At 38.6% G+C, this 19,470-nt stretch overlaps 1 protein-coding gene across 1 annotated transcript in view; it reads right to left on the bottom strand.

The window, feature by feature from the left end:
* LOC126246203 (mitogen-activated protein kinase kinase kinase 15) overlaps nucleotides 1–19,470 on the bottom strand; it is a 188,760-nt gene that overhangs the window by 102,165 nt on the left and 67,125 nt on the right. Inside the window, exons 12-16 of the mRNA XM_049948376.1 lie at nucleotides 18,513–18,640; nucleotides 16,884–17,021; nucleotides 10,156–10,322; nucleotides 7,639–7,734; nucleotides 3,848–3,987 (exon numbers count right to left, since the gene is read on the bottom strand). Of these exons, the coding sequence (XP_049804333.1) occupies nucleotides 3,848–3,987; nucleotides 7,639–7,734; nucleotides 10,156–10,322; nucleotides 16,884–17,021; nucleotides 18,513–18,640 (669 nt within the window). The remainder of the gene's footprint in view (nucleotides 1–3,847; nucleotides 3,988–7,638; nucleotides 7,735–10,155; nucleotides 10,323–16,883; nucleotides 17,022–18,512; nucleotides 18,641–19,470) is intronic.

Here is a 19,470-nt window from a genome sequence, read left to right as displayed (position 1 = left end):
TCTCATATTGTTTGTGGAAAGAAGGATTGTCGGTATGCTTCTGTGTGGGCTCCAATCTCTCTGATTTTATCCTCATGGTCTCTTCGCGAGATATACGTAGGAGGGAGCAATATACTGCTTGACTCTTCGGTGAAGGTATGTTCTCGAAACTTCAACAAAAGCCCGTAACGAGCTACTGAGCATCTCACCTGCAGAGTCTTCCACTGGAGTTCATCTATCATATCCGTAACGCTTTCGCGATTACTAAATGATCCTGTAACGAAGCGCGCTGCTCTCCGTTGGATCTTCTCTATCTCTTCTATCAACCCTATCTGGTACGGATCCCACACTGCTGAGCAGTATTCAAAGCACTGGGCGAACAAGCGTACTGTAACCTACTTCCTTTGTTTTCTGATTGCATTTCCTTAGGATTCTTCCAATGAATCTCAGTCTGGCATCTGCTTTACCAACGATTAACTTTATATGATCATTCCATTTTAAATCACTCCTAATGCGTACTCCCAGATACTTTATGGAATTAACTGCTTCCAGTTGCTGACCTGCTATATTGTAGCTAAATGATAAAGGATCTTTCTTTCTATGTATTCGAAGCACATTACACTTGTCTACATTGAGGTTCAATTGCCATTCCCTGCACCATGCGTCAATTCACTGCAGATCCTCCTGCATTTCAGTACAATTTTCCATTGTTACAACCTCTTGATATACCACAGCTTCATCCGAAAAAAACCTCAGTGAACTTCCGATGTCATCCACAAGGTCATTTATGTATATTGTGAATAGCAACGGTCCTACGACACTCCCCTGCGGCACACCTGAAATCACTCTTACTTCGGAAGACTTCTCTCCATTGAGAATGACATGCTGCGTTCTGTTATCTAGGAACTCTTCAATCCAATCACACAATTGGTCTGATAGTCCATATGCTCTTACTTTGTTCATTAAACCACTGTGGGGAACTGTATCGCACGCCTTGCGGAAGTCAAGAAACACGGCATCTACCTGGGAACCCGTGTCTATGGCCCTCTGAGTCTCGTGGACAAATAGCGCGAGCTGGGTTTCACATGACAGTCTTTTTCAAAACCCATGCTGATTCCTACAGAGTATATTTCTAGTCTCCAGAAAAGTCATTATACTCTAACATAATACGTGTTCCAAAATTCTACAACTGATCGACGTAAGAGATATAGGTCTATAGTTCTGCACATCTGTTCGACGCCCCTTCTTGAGAACGGGGATGACCTGTGCCCTTTTCCAATCCTTTGGAATGCTACGCTCTTCTAGAGACCTACAGTACACCACTGCAAGAAGGGGGGCAAGTTCCTTCGCGTACTCTGTGTAAAATCGAACTGGTATCCCATCAGATCCAGCAGCCTTTCCTCTTTTGAGCGATTTTAATTGTTTCTCTATCCCTCCTTTTCCCCTGTTTCTCTATCCCTCTCTATCCCTCTAGATTTCGATATCTACCAGTTTGTCATCTGTGCAACAATCTAGAGAAGGAACTACAGTGCAGTCTTCCTCTGTGAAACAGCTTTGGAAAAAGACATTTAGTATTTCGGCCTTTAGTCTGTCATCCTCTGTTTCAGTACCATTTTGGTCACAGAGTGTCTGGACATTTTGTTTTGATCCACCCACCGCTTTGACATAAGACCAAAATTTCTTAGGATTTTCTGCCAAGTCAGTACATAGAACTTTACTTTCGAATTCACTGAATGCCTCTCGCATAGCCCTTCTCTCTCTACATTTCGCTTCGCATAATTTTTGTTTGTCTGCAAGGCTTTGGCTATGTTTATGTTTGCTGTGAAGTTCCCTTTGCTTCCGCAGCAGTTCTCTAACTCTGTTGTTGTACCACAGTGGCTCTTTTCCATCTCTTACAATCTTGCTTGGCACATACTCATCTAACGCATATTGTACGATGGTTTTGAACTTTGTCCACTGATGCTCAACACTATCTGTACTTGAGACAAAACTTTTGTGTTGAGCCATCAGGTACTCTGTAATCTGCTTTTTGTCACTTTTGCTAAACAGAAAAATCTTCCTACCTTTCTTAATATCTCTATTTACAGCTGAAATCATCGATGCAGTAACCGCTTTATGATCGCTGATTCCCTGTTCTGCGTTAACTGTTTCAAATAGTTCCGGTCTGTTTGTCACCAGGAGGTTTAATATGTTATCGCCACGAGTCGGTTCTCTGTTTAACTGCTCAAGGTAGTTTTCAGATAAAACACTTAAAAAAATTTCACTGGATTCTTTGTCCCTGCCACCCGTTATGAACATTTGAGCCTCCCAGTCTATATCCAGCAAATTAAAATCTCCACCCAGAACTATAACATGGTGGGGAAATCTACTCGAAATATTTTCCAAATTATCCTTCAGGTGCTCAGCCACAACAGCTGCTGAGCCAGGGGGCCTATGGAGACATCCAATTACCATGTCTGAGCCTGCTTTAACCGTGACCTTCACCCAAATTATTTCACATTTCGGATCTCCGTCAATTTCCTTCGATACTATTGCATTTCTTATCGCTATAACGATGCCTCCCCCTTCACTGTCCAGCCTGTCTCTGCGGTATACATTCCAATCTGAGTTTAGGATTTCATTACTGTTTACGTCTGGTTTCAGCCAACTTTCTGTCCCTAGTACTATATGGGCATTGTGACCGTTTATTAATTATTTACATTCCAAAAGGACTTCCATTACCCTATTTATATCAAAAAACAATCTAATGTGAGTGGAACAGTAGTACAAGAGTCAGTCATTTTTCTGTAAAACAATGAACTAAGTGTTAACACTATGAACCTGATATGAAGAATGTTAAAAATGTACAACTTTTCGATCCACTGCATATCAAACTTAGTTTGATAAAAAATTATGTGAAACTATGTATTATGATGGAAAAGCATGTCAATATACACAGAATAAATTTTCCCAGGTCTGTGAGGTTAAAACAAAAGAGTAATCTTCACTGGATCTCAAAACAGAATTTTATGAAAGAAAGAAATTTTGTTGAATCACTACAAAGAAACAAAAACGTAGCACAGAAGGCATTTATAAAAATTGTCAAGAATTTTCTTGGCATGAACAAAGCACCTAATTACAAGGAGATAGTTGGAAACCTGATTGATGCATTCATAAATTCTTTACAAATGTATTTTCTCTACAGCCATTCAGATTTATTTCCAAACAACCTGTTAAATGACAGTGACAGACACGATGAGAGATTTCATCAAGAAGTCTCTAACATGGACTTGTGCTACTAAGGCAAATGGACTCCAGCAATGCTTGCAGATTTACTATTGGCATCTTAGAAGGGAGACAACATATAAATGAAAATCATATCCAAAAATACCCTGCTGGGAATTTTGTTGGGCAATGCAGTTTAGGAGGATAGAAAGAGAGGTGCTCAAAGATACAAATGAAAACTGAGTCATAATAATTATAGTATTTGCATTACTCTGATGTCATATTGTATATATAGAGGAAAATAAGGAAAAATTAAACTAACTCTTTTTCAAAAACAGTATTTCTGGTGCCAAGCTGAATTCATAGGATCAAAAACACTTTCTCTAATGACCTTGAGGGTGACAGGACATACCCTAATTCTGCTTTTTTTTTTTTTTTTTTTTTTTTTTTTAAATATCAAAATCTATTAGAAACACCCAGTTTTGTGCAAGAAGTAACAAAAAAAGTTCAAATTTGTTCCACAGTGTAACGCTTGCCTCAGTATTTAAGAGTGGCACAGTATCGAATTATGTGATCCATACAACAAATTTTTGCAGTCAGGTTATTGTAACTTTTCTTCTTATACGTAGTGTTATGTTTCAAAATAACACAGAAACAAACTTACTCTGTGAGGAAGGGATGTTCCAGCAAATCTGCTGCTGTAGCTCTTTTCTCAGGATCAGGTTCAAAACAACATAAAATAAAATTCTTTGCTTTTTCTGATAATTCAGGAGGGATTTCAGGATGAATCTTGTAATAGCCTACCTGCAATAATAACAAACTTTTGTTAATAATGAGATAACTGGAAATATTTGCCTATGTTTTGGAGAGTTATTTTATCAACAATATAACTAAATACAGTAATATGTAATAATTCTGGGAACAGAGCACAACTTCCAAGATACATTCAGAAAAGAAAGTTGCAAAGGAAAGTGTGTGGAAAGTTGGTGGACAGATTTGGTCATTGAAAATTCTGGATGCTGAACAAACACAGTCTTGCAGAAAAACTGAATGGAAGTTACAGAGTGCAATTAATGGAGATTAAGAATCTCAGCTCTAAAAGAGAGAAGACTGTCAACTGCTCATAAAGGAAAATCTGAGCATGTGTGACAATGATAGCAATGATAAATAGAAATGAAAATCAGTTAAATAAAAAGAAATTACAGAATATAAAGAGAAGAGTAGATTTGCATTCAAATAGAGAGAAAACTAAATGCAATGACTGTGAGAAAGTGAAGAGTGGCTTTAGCTATCAAGAAGTGGGATGAAATAAAGACAAGGACAAACATGAGAGTAGGAAATATTGAAGTACTGGGGAAGGTCATTGGATAAAACAGGGATGCAAATTTTTAATATCACACATTAACGTAAATAAAATTCCCTTCTCCTCCTTGTCAGATCATGGCATAGAGGTATAAATGATGATTACCAGGCACTAATCAAAGACAAAGTCTGTGTACAGAAAAGGCAAGTCACCACAGTCAAAGTGACAATATTTTAACATGGCATCTACCTTTGAGAAGCAATGGAAGTTATGAGACTTTCAGCATATGTAAATATATACAGTTGGGTAATGAACTGTGCACTAAAGTATGATTCTTTTCTGCTCTGTGTGTTTGTTTCACAATTGCTATGATGATTTGAATCTGTGTTCGTCTGCCAGTCACATTTAGTTAACAGAGCATTGTGGCATACAAACTGCATTTCATCTTTTGCGGCCTGCCTGACTTGAAAGGGTCTTATAAATAATTATTTTGCTTCTGTCACTCTCATTTGCATGTGAACTTTCTTACTTCTTCATAAATATACCATCACATTAAAACATAAAGAACAGATTAAAATTGCAGGTCATTATTGAGACTAGTCAGTTTCCTTGTACTCCACAATGGATATCACATTGTCTTTCTCCTGATTATTGGCTTCTGATTCAACATTTGAAGACTGTATCCATCTCACTGATCAGATAAAAGTACTTTCCTATTTGTGCCATCCCTCCCTAATTGCAAATTATATCCTGTTTTGGAGAGCTTTATATAAGGTCTTACACTGACCAGTAGCAGAGAGAGATTCTTTTCATGATCAGTGCCACTTTAAGAATTCTTCCTGTTCCCACACTGTGGATCTCATCACATTTCTCATCCCATTATTCTTTCTTACCGAAGAGAATGGTTTATGTGTGGCCTTGATTAATGTTCTTTCAGATATTCTTACTTTCTCGTCTTTCCATTACATTTTTCATTGTTTTCTTTTTCTCTCTTGATTTTTGTCAACTATAATTTGTGTGTTTTCCCCTTTGTGAAGTTATATTTTGATCATCAGGAAGTAACTGTCAGGTTCACAACTGATGTTTTGACCATCTTTTTCATTGACTGGAATGGGTTACGGTACTGCATTGTTTTAAGTTTTTCGTGAAAATATTTTTATTTTCCTGTTTTCTTTTCTCCTCATTTTTAACGTGGTAGATTTCATACTATATACCTGGTACAATGCAATCAGTTCTTGAACGCAAGGAATTCGAGCAGTATCAGTGATGAACTGTTAAAATTTTGTGGACTCTGGCTCCTAAGAGTTAACATCTTTCTGCTACATGTGAGTTATTCTTACTGTTCGCACTATTTTAGCATGAATGTTGAAAGAAATTTACAGACTATAAGGAAATTTTCTTCTCCTAAAAGATGAGACACCTATCTTACAAACTAAAAAGCAACCTCTTCCACTTCAAGTTCTAATGCAGTAGGGTAGCAATTTCTGACCTATAAACCGGGAAATTAGATTACGAAAGTAGTAGATGAGTTTTTTTTATTTGGGCAGCAAAAAAACTGATGGTGGCGGAAGTAGAGAGGATATAAAATGTAGACTGGCAATGGCTACTTAAAGTGTTTATATGGAGTGTAGCCATGTATGGAAGTAAAATGTGGACAGTAAGCAGTTTAGACAAGAAGAAAATAGAAGTTTTTGAAATGTGGTGTTACAAATTAGATGGGTAGATCATATAACTAATGAGGAATACTGAACAGACTGAGAGAGAAATGAAATTTGTGGAAAAACCTAACTATAAGAAGGGATTGGTTGGTAGGACACATTCTGTGATGTCGAGAGACCACCAATTTAGTACTGCAGGAAAATGTGGGGAATAAAAATTATAGAGTGAGACCAACAGATGAATACAGTACTAAGCAGATTCACAATGATGTAAGTTGCAGTAGTTAATTGGAGATAAAGAGGCTTGCACAAAATAGAGTTGCACAGAGAGCTGTGTCAAACTAGTCTACGGACTGAAGACCACAACAACAATGAATAGGGAAGAAACAATTAGTCATAGCTACTTTAATGAAGAATGTATATGCAAAAAGATATTATATGTTGACATGGCATATACCCTGCAAGCAACTATTAATGCTAGTATGAAGAATTGTTCTGGTTATACCAGTGCCTAACTCTGAAAATCAAAGGCACAGGAGTCCATGCACAAATTTATTAGGCTCCTCAGGAAGAACGAAAACAGCTGTCCAAAAAAGGCACTCTACTTCAATACATACTGAGGGATTACTAGGAGTAATCTCATCCCACATTAACCATTTTTTTTTTTTTTACCTGAGAAAAAGATCGAATTTGGAAATTTTTGCATGTGTGCTTCAAGCTAAATGTCTCGATTTTAATGCCATGTATTATAATTTATTGTGTAGCCATAAGCTTTCTGATTACTATTTATTATGTTTTCTCCATAATTCAGAAGATATTATCTCATTAACATTAAATTTTGTGGAACAGAACAATTGGACTTTCCAATGTTTGAAATACATACTGTCTTTTGATAATTACAGAATTCTCCATAAAAAGTAACACTAGAATTTTCTACACCTTCAGTGAATAATAGTATTTTGCAGTGAGTAATCCAGCTAAAAATGTACAGTTTTGTATATACAGAAAAGCTTAGAATGTACAGGTATGTTCAGATATACTACTAGCACCACTATTTTAAAAAAACCTGTTTGCAAGTAAATTTTCGTTGCTCTGAATTATAAATTTAAGTTGGTAATTATCAATGACTAGGTCACTCCACACTGTTCAGATAAAAGATAAAAGAAAGAAATGTTTCTGTGTGTGTTTTCCATTTCGGAAAAATTTTTGGAACAGTAGTTATGTACAATTTCTGCAAAATAAGTGACTACACAAGTAGTAGGTAAAAATGATAGTGTGCTTCTAGTTTCAACACCACAAAAATTGTATAGATCATAATTATGAAACATGAGGTACGTGTTCCAAGTGCTGGCACCATAAACCACATCATACACTGAAACATTAATGAGTTACAGTATACATGATCTATATTTTCTTCAACTGACCATCCATGTCACACAATTCACAATCTTTAGAAAGGAATGCAACACAAAAATATTTAAGCTGGAAGTTTACCTTAAATACGGCTGCCTGTGGAGAACCAAGTTCAATGAATGGTGGCTTTCCAGTTGCCATTTCCACTATGGTGCACCCCAGTGACCATATGTCTGCCTGTTAAAATACAAATGCAGAAATGTTGAACTTACAGTACAGCCTAATGAAACTGGAAATGTAATTTTCACAAATACTGATCAATAATGAAAACCAATCCAATAGATGATATGACTTCTCCTTATATGACTTCATCATACCTGCTGTGAATCATTTTCTATCTGTGCCAGTTTTGGAACAAGTACAAAACAAAATCAAAAATACTAAACTCATAAGGTATCAGCACTCCATTATTTTCCTATGTAAATGGAAGTTGTATTGTTTCTAAATGTATTATTCTTGATTCTCAGACTAAAGGTGCCAGAAATTCTCTCTCTCTCTCTCTCTCTCTCTCTCTCTCTTTCTCACTCATTTCCCTGAGGTCCACTACCCTCCCCCGTGTGTGTGTGTGTGTGTGTGTGTGTGTGTGTGTGTGTGTGTGTTGTTTATACCCAAATTTAAGTTATGGTTATGACTAGCAGAATGAAGCATTTTCTATGTTTAAAGAAAACCAATGTTTGTACCCCAATGATTTACACAATGTCTGCATTTACAATGTTTGTAAATTACATTACAATGACACTTAGACATGCATGCCAATACGAATTGACACCAGCTGTGCATTTTGTTGATGACACATGTAAATTTGTGCTGGACCGGTACTCGAACCCAGATGTCCTGCCTGTTGCTGTCAGCTATCCAAGCACACCTCCTAGACCAACCCAAGCTTCCTTAAGTACCCCCTATGCTCGCACATTGTGATTCTCGCACAGGGAGAGATTGCGTTTTATTATTGCCGATTTAGCCCATTGAGGCATATATACCAATGATTTACACAATGTCCATGTTTATCAGTGTCTGCACATTACATTACATACATACACGCATGTCTGAAGGACATTGGAATGTACTTGGATAGATAAAAAATCTACTCACAAAGTTTTGACAGGAGAACGTACATACAAAAGGGTATAGAAATGTACAAGCTTTCGGAATCAGTGGCTCCTCCTCCTGGCAAAAAGGTTGAAGGGGAAGGGTGAAGGAAAAGAACTGGTGAGGTCTTCTGCCTGAAGGAAGAATTAACTGATTTTGAAAGCTTGCAAATTTCAGTACCTTTTTATATGCTTGTTCTTTATTTAATTACATCATATATTTTCAAAAAGTGATTTCTTTCATCGACATTGTAATGTAACACACATAGACATTGTGTAAATCATTGGTATACATGCCTTGAGGGGCTAAAATGGCGATAATAAAAAGCTGTCTGTCACTGTGTGGGTATCACAAAGTGTGAGCATAAGGAATAGTTCTGCTCTGGCACAAATTTTCATGTGTCCTTAATGAAATGCACAGCTGACATCAATATGTATTCGCAATTTTTGAGTGCTTTTTGTAATATTTTTTGTGCCATCACAGACTTTCAATAATTATGTTTATAAGAGAAAAAGAAATAAAGTACAAGAACCTATGTTCTGAAAAGGACAATGCAGATAGAACTAGTTTATTTCCTATTATACTGGCAAGGTAGTAATTACCAATAATACACTGACTCTCATGCTGGTTAGTTGTTAAGTCTTAGTGGACGCACATACCATAGAAAAATAGCCTTATATACACAAGTTTACAGTAACAGTTGATGCACCAATTAAACAGATGTGTTACATTATTTGGGTATTGGTCATATTTCTAGGTCTAAAGTGCAAACACCTTTCCCCACATGACTGCAACTTTTTTTACCTTTGTGTTGTTACCAATGGTGTAGTCAAATATTGTTTTAAAGATCTTTTTACATAACTAGCGATGCACATGTTTCTTTAATTACTCTACAATAAAACATCAGGCAGGGCAGTGGTGTCATAATTTGGCTCTGCAGATTTAAATGAAGTCCAGCAAAGGATCACAAATGCTTCAAGTTCCAACACCAATCCCCATTGTTTGAATGTTATTAGTTATGACTCTTTAAGTGCAATAACAGTCTGTTATAATATATTCCCTATGATCTCAGGTCCTGAAATACACAAATTATGAACAAACATTTTGATAATATTCCTTCATGTAATATATCCACACTTACTAAGCAAATGGCTGAGATGGGAAAAAAATTAAGGCCACCATCAACCACACACATAGCTATCAGATGTGCATGTGTAATTGCAGGGAAAGTGATGCTATGTGCCCCCCCCCCCCCTCCAGATAGATTCCCCTATAACTGGCGGAGTCATTCAGTTCCAAGGCCAGAGGAAGGCAACAGCATACCACCTCAACAGGACCATGCCTAGTAAAGCACTGTGGTATTAAATAAAGCTTCAGATTTTCTGGCTATCTACTTTTTGTCACATTCAGTAAATACGAATGCAAGGGGAAACGAGGGGGGTGGGGGGTGTAGAAACAAGGTGATTAAATGAAATTAAGCAAATATAATTTAATACACTAAGTACTTACAGGAGCACCATATCCCCTCTGCCCCTTATCAATAACTTCAGGTGCCATATACTGCAGAGTTCCTGCAAATGTTTCTGTACTAGATGCCAATCCAGCAAGGCGTTTTGAGGTTCCAAAATCGGATATCTTCACAACCCCACTATATGTGTTCACTAAGACATTGTCGCCTGTTGAAAAGAAAATCTCATATTTATATATCAAAGTCATTTTTATTCATCATTACTTAACAGCAATTGGAAACATTCTGAAACACATGAAAATACTACACAATAAAAGTACCAGAACAAGTAATTAAAACAGAGCTAACATTTGTCCAAAATAATGAGAAATAACAAACCTTTTGGAAATGGTACGCAGAAATCCAAAGTAGAAACAGATGAAAAATATGTAGACAGATACCACAGAAATTTCAGGTATACATACGTGTACTATAGTGCGTTTAAAATTAGTTGCGACTTTTGATATTTGACTGACCAGAGAGGGAAGTGACACCATTGCTCAGAAAACACCCATGGTGAGCCAGCTTTCCCTTCCACGCTGCCAGCAGTTCGGTTGTTAAAGCGCCTCTGTTGCCGTGTCGTGGGTAAACAGTACCATGTGGTGTCGCACATTCGATGCACCAACATTCGTCAGCTTTTGTCGTAAAGTGGTATGTTCTGGCAATGAAATAGTCTGTAGTTGTCAAGTATTGTGAACAAGTGTTTTGTGTTGGCGTTGTATTAATAACAACAGTGCAGTATGTCTGAATACAAGATTAGCAATAGGTGTCGTCCAAGAACATGTTCACCAGCTGGGAGGATAACGTCCTGCTGCGCAACGTTCCTCGGAATTCGACAGTAATAATGAACAAAACGCCACACCACTCTGTTGTGATGCATAAAGCTCCAACAATGCAATGGAGGAAAACAAATATTTTGCTCTGGTTACAAAGACATGTTCCATGTGATAAACTTTAACGTAGCATGTATAAGGCGAACTTAATGGAACTTGTAGGGCTGTACAAGTGAAACTTCATGCTATCACATCAACAAAGAGGCTAACAGTAAAGGGAATAGTTTAATCAGAGTTTAATCATGTTGTTGATTTTTGAAAATGCTGTAAGCAAAGATATTGGCCAGTAATTATTGATATCTGTGGAGTCCCCTTTTTTGTAGAGAGGCTTGACAATGGCATATTTTAACCTGTCTGGGAAAAATACCTTGAGTTAGTGATGCATTACATATGTGACTCAGAACATCAGCTGTAGCTGCTCCATATTGTTTTAATATCTTGTTAGATATATCATCTACTCAACAGAACAATTAAACAAAACTCAAACAATAGAAAATCCAGGATGGAATGTAACAATAGTATGTAAAAAGAAAGTTGCTACTCATCATATAACAAGATGCTGAGTCGTAGATAGGCACAACAAAAAGACTGTCACAATATAAGCTTTCGGCCAGTAAGGGCTTTCTTAAAAATAGACGGCGCGTGCGCACGCGCACACACACACACACACACACACACACACACACACACACACGACTGCAGCCTCTGCTAGCTGAAGCCACATTGCGAACAACAACAGCAGTGCAAGATGGGAGTGACAACTGGGTGGGGGTGAAGAGGAGGCTGGGGGGGGGGGGGAGGAGGGATAGCAGGGTAGGGGTGGCGGACAGTGAAGTTCTGCTGGGGAGCACGCAAGGATGAGGTGGAGAGAGGGTAAGGCAGCTAGGTGCAGTTGGGAGGTTAGACGGAGGGCAGGGGAGCAGGGGAGATGGAGGGGGATGGGGGATGGGGGGGGAGGGGGAGTTAGTGGAAAAGGAGAGAATTAAAAAGACTGGGTGCATTGATGGATTGATGGCTGTGTAGTGCTGGAATGGGAATAGGGAAGGGGCTGAATGAGTGAGAAAAATGACTAACGAATGTTGAGGCAAACGAGTCACTTTCATACACCCTAAGACACCTGTGGTCATCGGCATCTGAAGTGACGAGCGCTCCCTCTTGAAATATACCGAGGATATCACTGAGACTTTCACAGACTGTTATTATCCTCCCAACCTTGTATAAAAACAAATCTCCCATGCCTTATCTTTCCAGTCTCCCACACCCTCCCAAAGTCTCACCGCCCGGCCACAGAGGAGCATTCCCCTCGTAACTCAGTACCACCCAGGACTGGAGCAACTGAATTACATTCTCCACCAGGGTTTTGACTACCTCTTGCCGTGCTCTGAAATGAGAAATGTCCTGCCCACTACCCTTCCCACCGCTCCCACAGTAGTATTCCGCTGTCCATCAAACCTAGTATACCCCTCCATCCCTACATAACCCTGCTCCCAACCCACTGCCTCACAGCTCATATCCCTGCAATAGATCTAGATGCAAGACCTGTCCCACACATCCTCCCACCATCACCTACCCCAATACGGTCACAAACATCACCTATCCCATCAAAGGCGGGGCTACCGTGAAACCAGTCATGTAATCTACAAGCTAAGCTGTAACCACTGTGCTGCATTTTATGTGGGCTTGACAACCAACAAGCTGTCTGTCTGCACGAATGGCCACCGACAAACAGTGGCCAAGAACCAAGTGGACCACCCTGTTGCTGAGCACACTGCCCGACATGACATCCTTCATTTCAATGACTGCTTACAGCCTGTGCCATAAGGATCCTTCCCACCAACACCAGCTTTTCTGAAATGTGCAGGTGAGAACTCTCCTTGCAATATACGCTACGTTCCCGTAACCCTCCTGGCCTCAACCTTCATTAGTCATTTTTCTCACCCATCCACCCCTTCCCTGTTCCCATTCCAGCACTACCCAGCCATGATTCCACCAATGCCCCCAGTCTTTTTACTTCTTTCCTTTTCTGCTACCTCCCTCCCCCACCCACCTCTCACCTCCCCTCCATCTAACCTCCTGACTGCTGCACCTAGCTGCTCTACCCCTCTCCACCTCATCCTTGCATGCTCTGCAGCAGCACTTCACTGTCCCCCATCCCTACCCAGCTATCCCTCCCACTCCCCACCCCAGCTTCTTCCTTACCCCAAAACAGTTGCCACACCTATCATGCACTGCTGCTTTTGCTCACAGTGTGGCTGCAACTGCCAGAGGCTGTAGTCATGATTGTGTGAGTTGTATTTGCATTTAAGAGAGAGAGAGAGAGTGTGTGTGTGTGTGTGTGTGTGTGTGTGTGTGTGTGTGTGTGTTTTCGAAAAAGGCCTTATTGACCAAAAGTTTCTATTGTGACAGTCTTTTTATTGTGCCTATCTGTGACTTAGCATCTCCCCAACAGAACATTTATTTTTCAAATATTTAATGATTTTCCTTATTTCACAAGAGGTTGTTAGGTGAAAATTAATCTAAGATTTCTCAAAACTGACTCTTCTATGTGCTGCTTGGCTTTTTCTTTTGAACTATTCTCACCATTTTTTTCAGCTACACTTAAGACATGGCTGTTAAATACATTAGCTACTTGTGTACAGTTGGTTAAGATTGACTTATTCTCTTTAATAGTAATACTACTTACCCCAGTAGTTACTTTTCCTGTCTGCCTTCTAACAACATTCCATACTGACTTGATTTTATTACCCGAGTTGTTAATCTCATCTCTAACACACATTTTCTGACAACTTTTCTCAGTACGTTATAATAATTTTATGGTGTAAAATTACTTCTGGGTCTTCACTACTTCTTGTGGTCTCATACAGTTTTCTTTTTCTTTCCCAAGACACTTTAATAGCTGTAGTAGTTCCAGGTTTCTTTGAAAACTGTTTGGTGTTACATTTAGTAATTTGTTTGGGCAACGATGGTTGAAAAGGGGTATAAATTTATGAAGAAATGTGTTGCATTTATCTTTAGCCTTTGACTCATTATATACATCTCCCCAATTAACATTTCTTAAAATTTCTCTGAAGTGCTCTATAGATACCAGGTTGAGCAACATTACACTTTTACTTAATGGTTTCTGAACTGTACACACTGCTAGGTTTTGTAAGTTAATCAATTGTGCATCATGGTCTGATAATCTTTTTGTCAAGGGAAAGCATGTGTTAGTTTTACATCCTCTTTCTGTACAAACACATTATTAGAGTGCTACTGAACTGATGCCAAGGCTGGAAACTATCATCCTGATAGGCCCCCTTACCATACACAGCACATGTGTTGCATATCACAAGACCTACTCCCATGATTGGGCTTGTAGCACCACCCACTGTAGAACACTGCCACCAACAATGTACCACATTCAAAGACTATCCTCAATGTTGTATTTTGATATGACATAGTGCAGGATTCTCAGTGTTCTGCTAAAAGGAGAACCCTTATCTCTGTCAATCTGTTAATCTCACTGTCTGCCAACCAGATTTCCATTGCTTCCTTATAAATACTGTCCTAAAAACCAGACTTACTGGTCTCATAAAATTTCATCCAGTGTCACTCTGTTGGACAACATTTCGCTACCACCGATTTTTCACGTTGTTGTAGCCTCGTGCAACGGGAATGCTGTGCGTACCTGTCCTGAACTGTGCAAATTGCCTGCCCAATGTAAGCCTTCCAGTACCGACATGGAATTTTGTATCTGCCAAGCTTTGTAAGTCCCAAAAAATGCTTGACAGAACCAAGTAGTGCTCTAATCTTGGCAGGTGGATTAAAGGATATGCCTCCAGCATAACAAATTAAGGAGACAGATTTATGCTCCTTTATTTCTGACATGTACAGTCTAACAGAGAAATTTTCATACTTGACATTTGTGTTTAAGGAAAATGAATACTCCTAGAGGCAGATCCAACAGGCTGTTGAGTTTATGCTACTCCAAGAGGTGCATGAAAAGCACATTAGATCTGCGGCCTTTATTCCTTATGCTGAGGGCATATCTTTTAAGGAGATTTGACATTAAGAGTGTGTTGGGACTTCTAGGCAGGTACAAAATTCTGTGTTAATGTGGGAAGGCTTACATTTACCATTTGATTCACACAGTTCAGGCAGTACATGTACATGGAGCATCATCATCACACAAGGCTACAACAATCTGAAAAATTGGTGGTAGCAGAAAACTGTTCAAGCGAAGGACATGGGTCAAAATTTGATGAGACCTGGTAGCTGTCAGTACGCCAACTTATTAGGACAGTTTGTAAATTTTTATTTCTTCTGCCCTTTTCAAACTTCTACTCGATTTCCTTCACAGCTTGCTCATTGTACAGACTGAATAACATTGGGAATGAGCTACAACCCTATGTCACTCCTTTCTGTACCATTGCTTCCTTTTCATGCCCTTCAACCTTTAGTAACTGCCACCTGCGTTCTGTAGAAGTTGCAAATAACTTTTTACTCCTAGTACTTCAGAGTGTATTCTAGTCAACATCGAACACTGTCAAAAGTTTCCACTAAATCTACAAATGCTATAAACATAGCTTTTGTTTCCTTAACCTGTCTTCTAGGTACGTCATATAGTCAGTATTGCCTCGTGTGTTCTCTCATTTCTCCAGAACACAAACTGATCTCCCCGAGGTCGGCTTCTACCAGTTTTTCATTCTTCTGTAAATAATTTGTGTTAGTATTTGCAATCATGACTTATTAAACTGGTAGTTCAGTAATATTCACACCTTTCAGCACGATTTCTTCGAAATTGGAATTATTACATTCTTCTTGAAGTGGGAGGGTATTTCACCTGTCTCATACATCTTGCACACTGGATGGAGGAGTTTTGTCATGGCTGGCTCTCCCAAGGCTATCAGTCATTTACTCACAGGGTCTTGTGTCAACTTAGGTCTTTCAGTGTTCTGTCAAATTCTTCTCACAGTATCATCTCTCCTATTTCATCTTCACCTACTTCCTCTTCTCTCTCTATAATGTTGCCTTCAAGTTCATTTCCCTTTTACTGTCTCTTAAGATATTCCTTCCACCTTTCCCTCCTTTGCTTGGTACTGGTTTTCCATCGGAGCTCTTAATGTCCATTCTTTTCTCCAAAGGCCTATTTAACTTACCAACAGGCAGGTCCGACCTTTCCACTGTTATACATGCTTCTATCGACTTACATCAGTTCTCTAGCCACTCCTACTTAGCCAATTTGCACTTCTTGTCCATCTCATTTTTAGACGTTTGATTTCCTTCTGCCTGCTTCATTTCCTGCATTTTTATATTTTCTCCTCTCATCAATTAAATGGAGATACTTAAGGCCTTCTAAGATATCCAAGGATTACTATTAGGCCTTGTCTTTTTACCTGCTTGACCCTCTCCTGCCTCTCTCAAAGCTACCCACTTGTCTTCTACTGTGGGAAAATTGTTACAGACACCTAAGTGATACTGTGCATTCTGTTAACTAAATGGGAGCTAAAATGCTACTAGTAGCATCCACAGTGTAATAACAGTTCACATGAATACCTTAGATAAGCACCATAAAATCACAAAGATTTGTTGAGCTTTTAAATGTTTCGTTATTTGCTATTTCTATCAAAAATATATCATTATATAAAATAAAAAAATATCATTTAGAAAATTATTATATGCACAAAGAAACAAATGGGCTGACCAGCTCTATCTTCAGGAGGTGCAACTATCAGCATAACTGATAGAAAACATAAAAACACTTTCTTTACACGTGGTTCCAAGGCAGTGATGAAATGTTTGGAACACTCTCTCACTCACTCAGACCACTACTGACAAGCTCATAAACAAACATACTTTGTCTCTGTTTAAGATTCACACTTCCATCAATTCACAACTCCTTTTATGCTACATCTTACCTTTTATATCCCTATGAACAATTTTCTGATCATGGAGGTACTTAAGGCCTTCTAAGATTTGTTTTGTGTAATAAACAATAGTAGATTCATTTTCTTTCAGTGGTCCCCACTTGGAGCTCAGCAAGGCAGACAGGCTTCCTTTAAAAACAACAAAAATAGCATACATTATATTTGGCACAACTGTAGAAATGGAAGCCAACAAAACAAATTTTATCAGTTATTTTTGTTCGTATTCAGCTAGCACATTTCGTAACACAGGCCACTTAATATGTAATATCATGCTTATCGCATTTGAAGCTGGAAGTTTTAAATAGACAGAAAATTATTGTCACACAATATTTTTTGTCTTTTACTGTATCAGACATTACCACAGAAGATTAGCTGGTGAAATGTCAAGAAATTCTTTAAGACAATGTACATCTCAATTGAACAACCGTATTATCAACACTTTTTTGCTTCTGTGGGTCAGGTGTAGCTTTGATAAGTTACATAGTCAGTACACTGGAGGTTGCTGATAAACATAAATGTCATTTGCTGCAAGAATTGTGTTTGTATGCCTTTTTTGTTTAGTTTCTTTTTGTCTCCATTCTTTTTCTTTTGTTTATGAATGATTTTACAGTTTTCACTGTCCCACATCCAAATAAAGTAGGATCCAATACATATTCTCAAAATACCACACTTCAGATGAACTTACTTCCAAGTGAACACAATCTTTATCACAAAACAGCAATCCTAAAATTCATTGATTCCCACTTTTACTATTTCACACAGTCAATACAAATACATTCTCTCAAAATTAATTCACACTCTGCAACAACTCTTTCCTGTTTTACCTAATGAGTGAAAATTCGGAAAAGAAACTGAACTTTTGAACAAATATACAGGGGGTAACCAATAACTATTAAAAACATACTACAGTGGTGCAGGTGAAGTCGAGATGAAACACTCAACATAAAAATCTTGTGACCCATTAAGCCAGGAAACAATCTCAGACTGGCCTATAAAAGCCACTGAGGCTACAGTGCATGTGTGTCACATGAGATTTGAAACATCATCTTGTCCTCTTAGCCACCAGCTTAGTCGACCAGATTTCTTTAAATTTTTAATTTTGTTAAAATGACCAATTTAAACTTTCCATTATTGAGGGTACTGAAAGAAAAAGAGACTTTAAGGTAAAATTTATACATACAACAATTTTACAATCTGTAAGTGCAAATATGAGGTGTGATTAATACTCGACAATGATTTCTGTCTGAGACAGAAATGAGCTTCAACCAGTGAAGACCAACTTAGTTGGTGGTATAAGAGGGCAAGAAGATATTCAAAGTCTCATGCACATGAGCTATAACTTAAGTGGCTTTTGTAGACCAATTTGAGGCTGTTTCCTATCTTCATAGACCACTATATCAAACTGTCTCAACTTCCCCTGCACCACTGTGGTGAAAAAGTTACTGTAACTTGCAAAAAGTTACTGTTTACATCCTGTAGAGCTAATTAAAACAAATATATTCTGTCATGAAAACTAGTTTCATTAACCATGAACCTGATGAGGAAAACTGCTAATGATTTGAACATCAAAGTAATTCGGTACAACTGTACACTCAGAAAATGTATTAGAAATCCACTTACCCCCTGGTACTTGCTCCATGAAAATCTTGAAGTAACCATCTTCTGACACTGAACCCAAATACTGCACAATGTTTCTGTGTCTCAACTCAGAGTGTAGCTTTATTTCTTCATGCAATGGCTGAACATCTCTGCAATGAAAAACAAACAAATATATTGCTAAGAAAATCTGCTATGGAAGTCCCTAGTAGCATTTACTTTGCTTCCAACTGGGTCAGTTGTATCTCAGTGCTCAAACATAATATATGCAAGCAAAAAGTGATCAGTTAAGATGTCCCATACTTACCTTCACAAATACTGTGTAGATTACCAATTCTCACCTTACATATAACATAAAAAGCAAGAAAATATGATAAAAGTCAGCAATAATGGTTACAACATAGATAAACAGGATGTATGTAAGTACGTCCAGCATCTTCTCCTAAACAATATGATTAATTTCAACCAAGTACTGTACACACACTGCTTGCTATACGAGAATCACCATTAAGTTAGAATCTTCTAGCTCCCATAGGTGCAGAGATACGAGCAACTGTTTTCTATTGCTAACATGTAGGCTGCCCTGCACGACAAGCCTGTTGTGCAGGCAGTATTGGCAAGCTTTGCAGGGGCTACACCTGCAGGTGGGCACAAGAGAGGAGGAGGGGGGGGGGAGGTAGCTGGGTAGTGAGAGAGAGAGGAAGTATAAGATGGACAGAGAAAGAAGGGAGGAGGAGATGGAGGTGGTGGGAAGATGAGGTAGACAGAGAGACGGGAAGACAGGAGGTGGACAGAGAGACAAGGAAGGAGGAGAGGGGGCTGGAGGACATGGAGGTGAGTAAGAGTGAGAGAGAGAAGAGTGAGAGAGAGAAGAGAGAAGAGAGAAGAGAGAGAGAGGGGGGGGAGAAGGAGGACAGAGGTAGGCGAAAGGAGAAGATGGAAAGAGAGAGAGGAGGGAGACAGGAGTCAGAAAGAGAGGGGT

This window comes from Schistocerca nitens, chromosome 1 (assembly GCF_023898315.1).
Source record: "Schistocerca nitens isolate TAMUIC-IGC-003100 chromosome 1, iqSchNite1.1, whole genome shotgun sequence".
Taxonomy (NCBI): domain Eukaryota; kingdom Metazoa; phylum Arthropoda; class Insecta; order Orthoptera; family Acrididae; genus Schistocerca; species Schistocerca nitens.
Note: the sequence above shows the minus strand (reverse complement) of the source record. Positions and strands in the feature narration are given on the sequence as shown.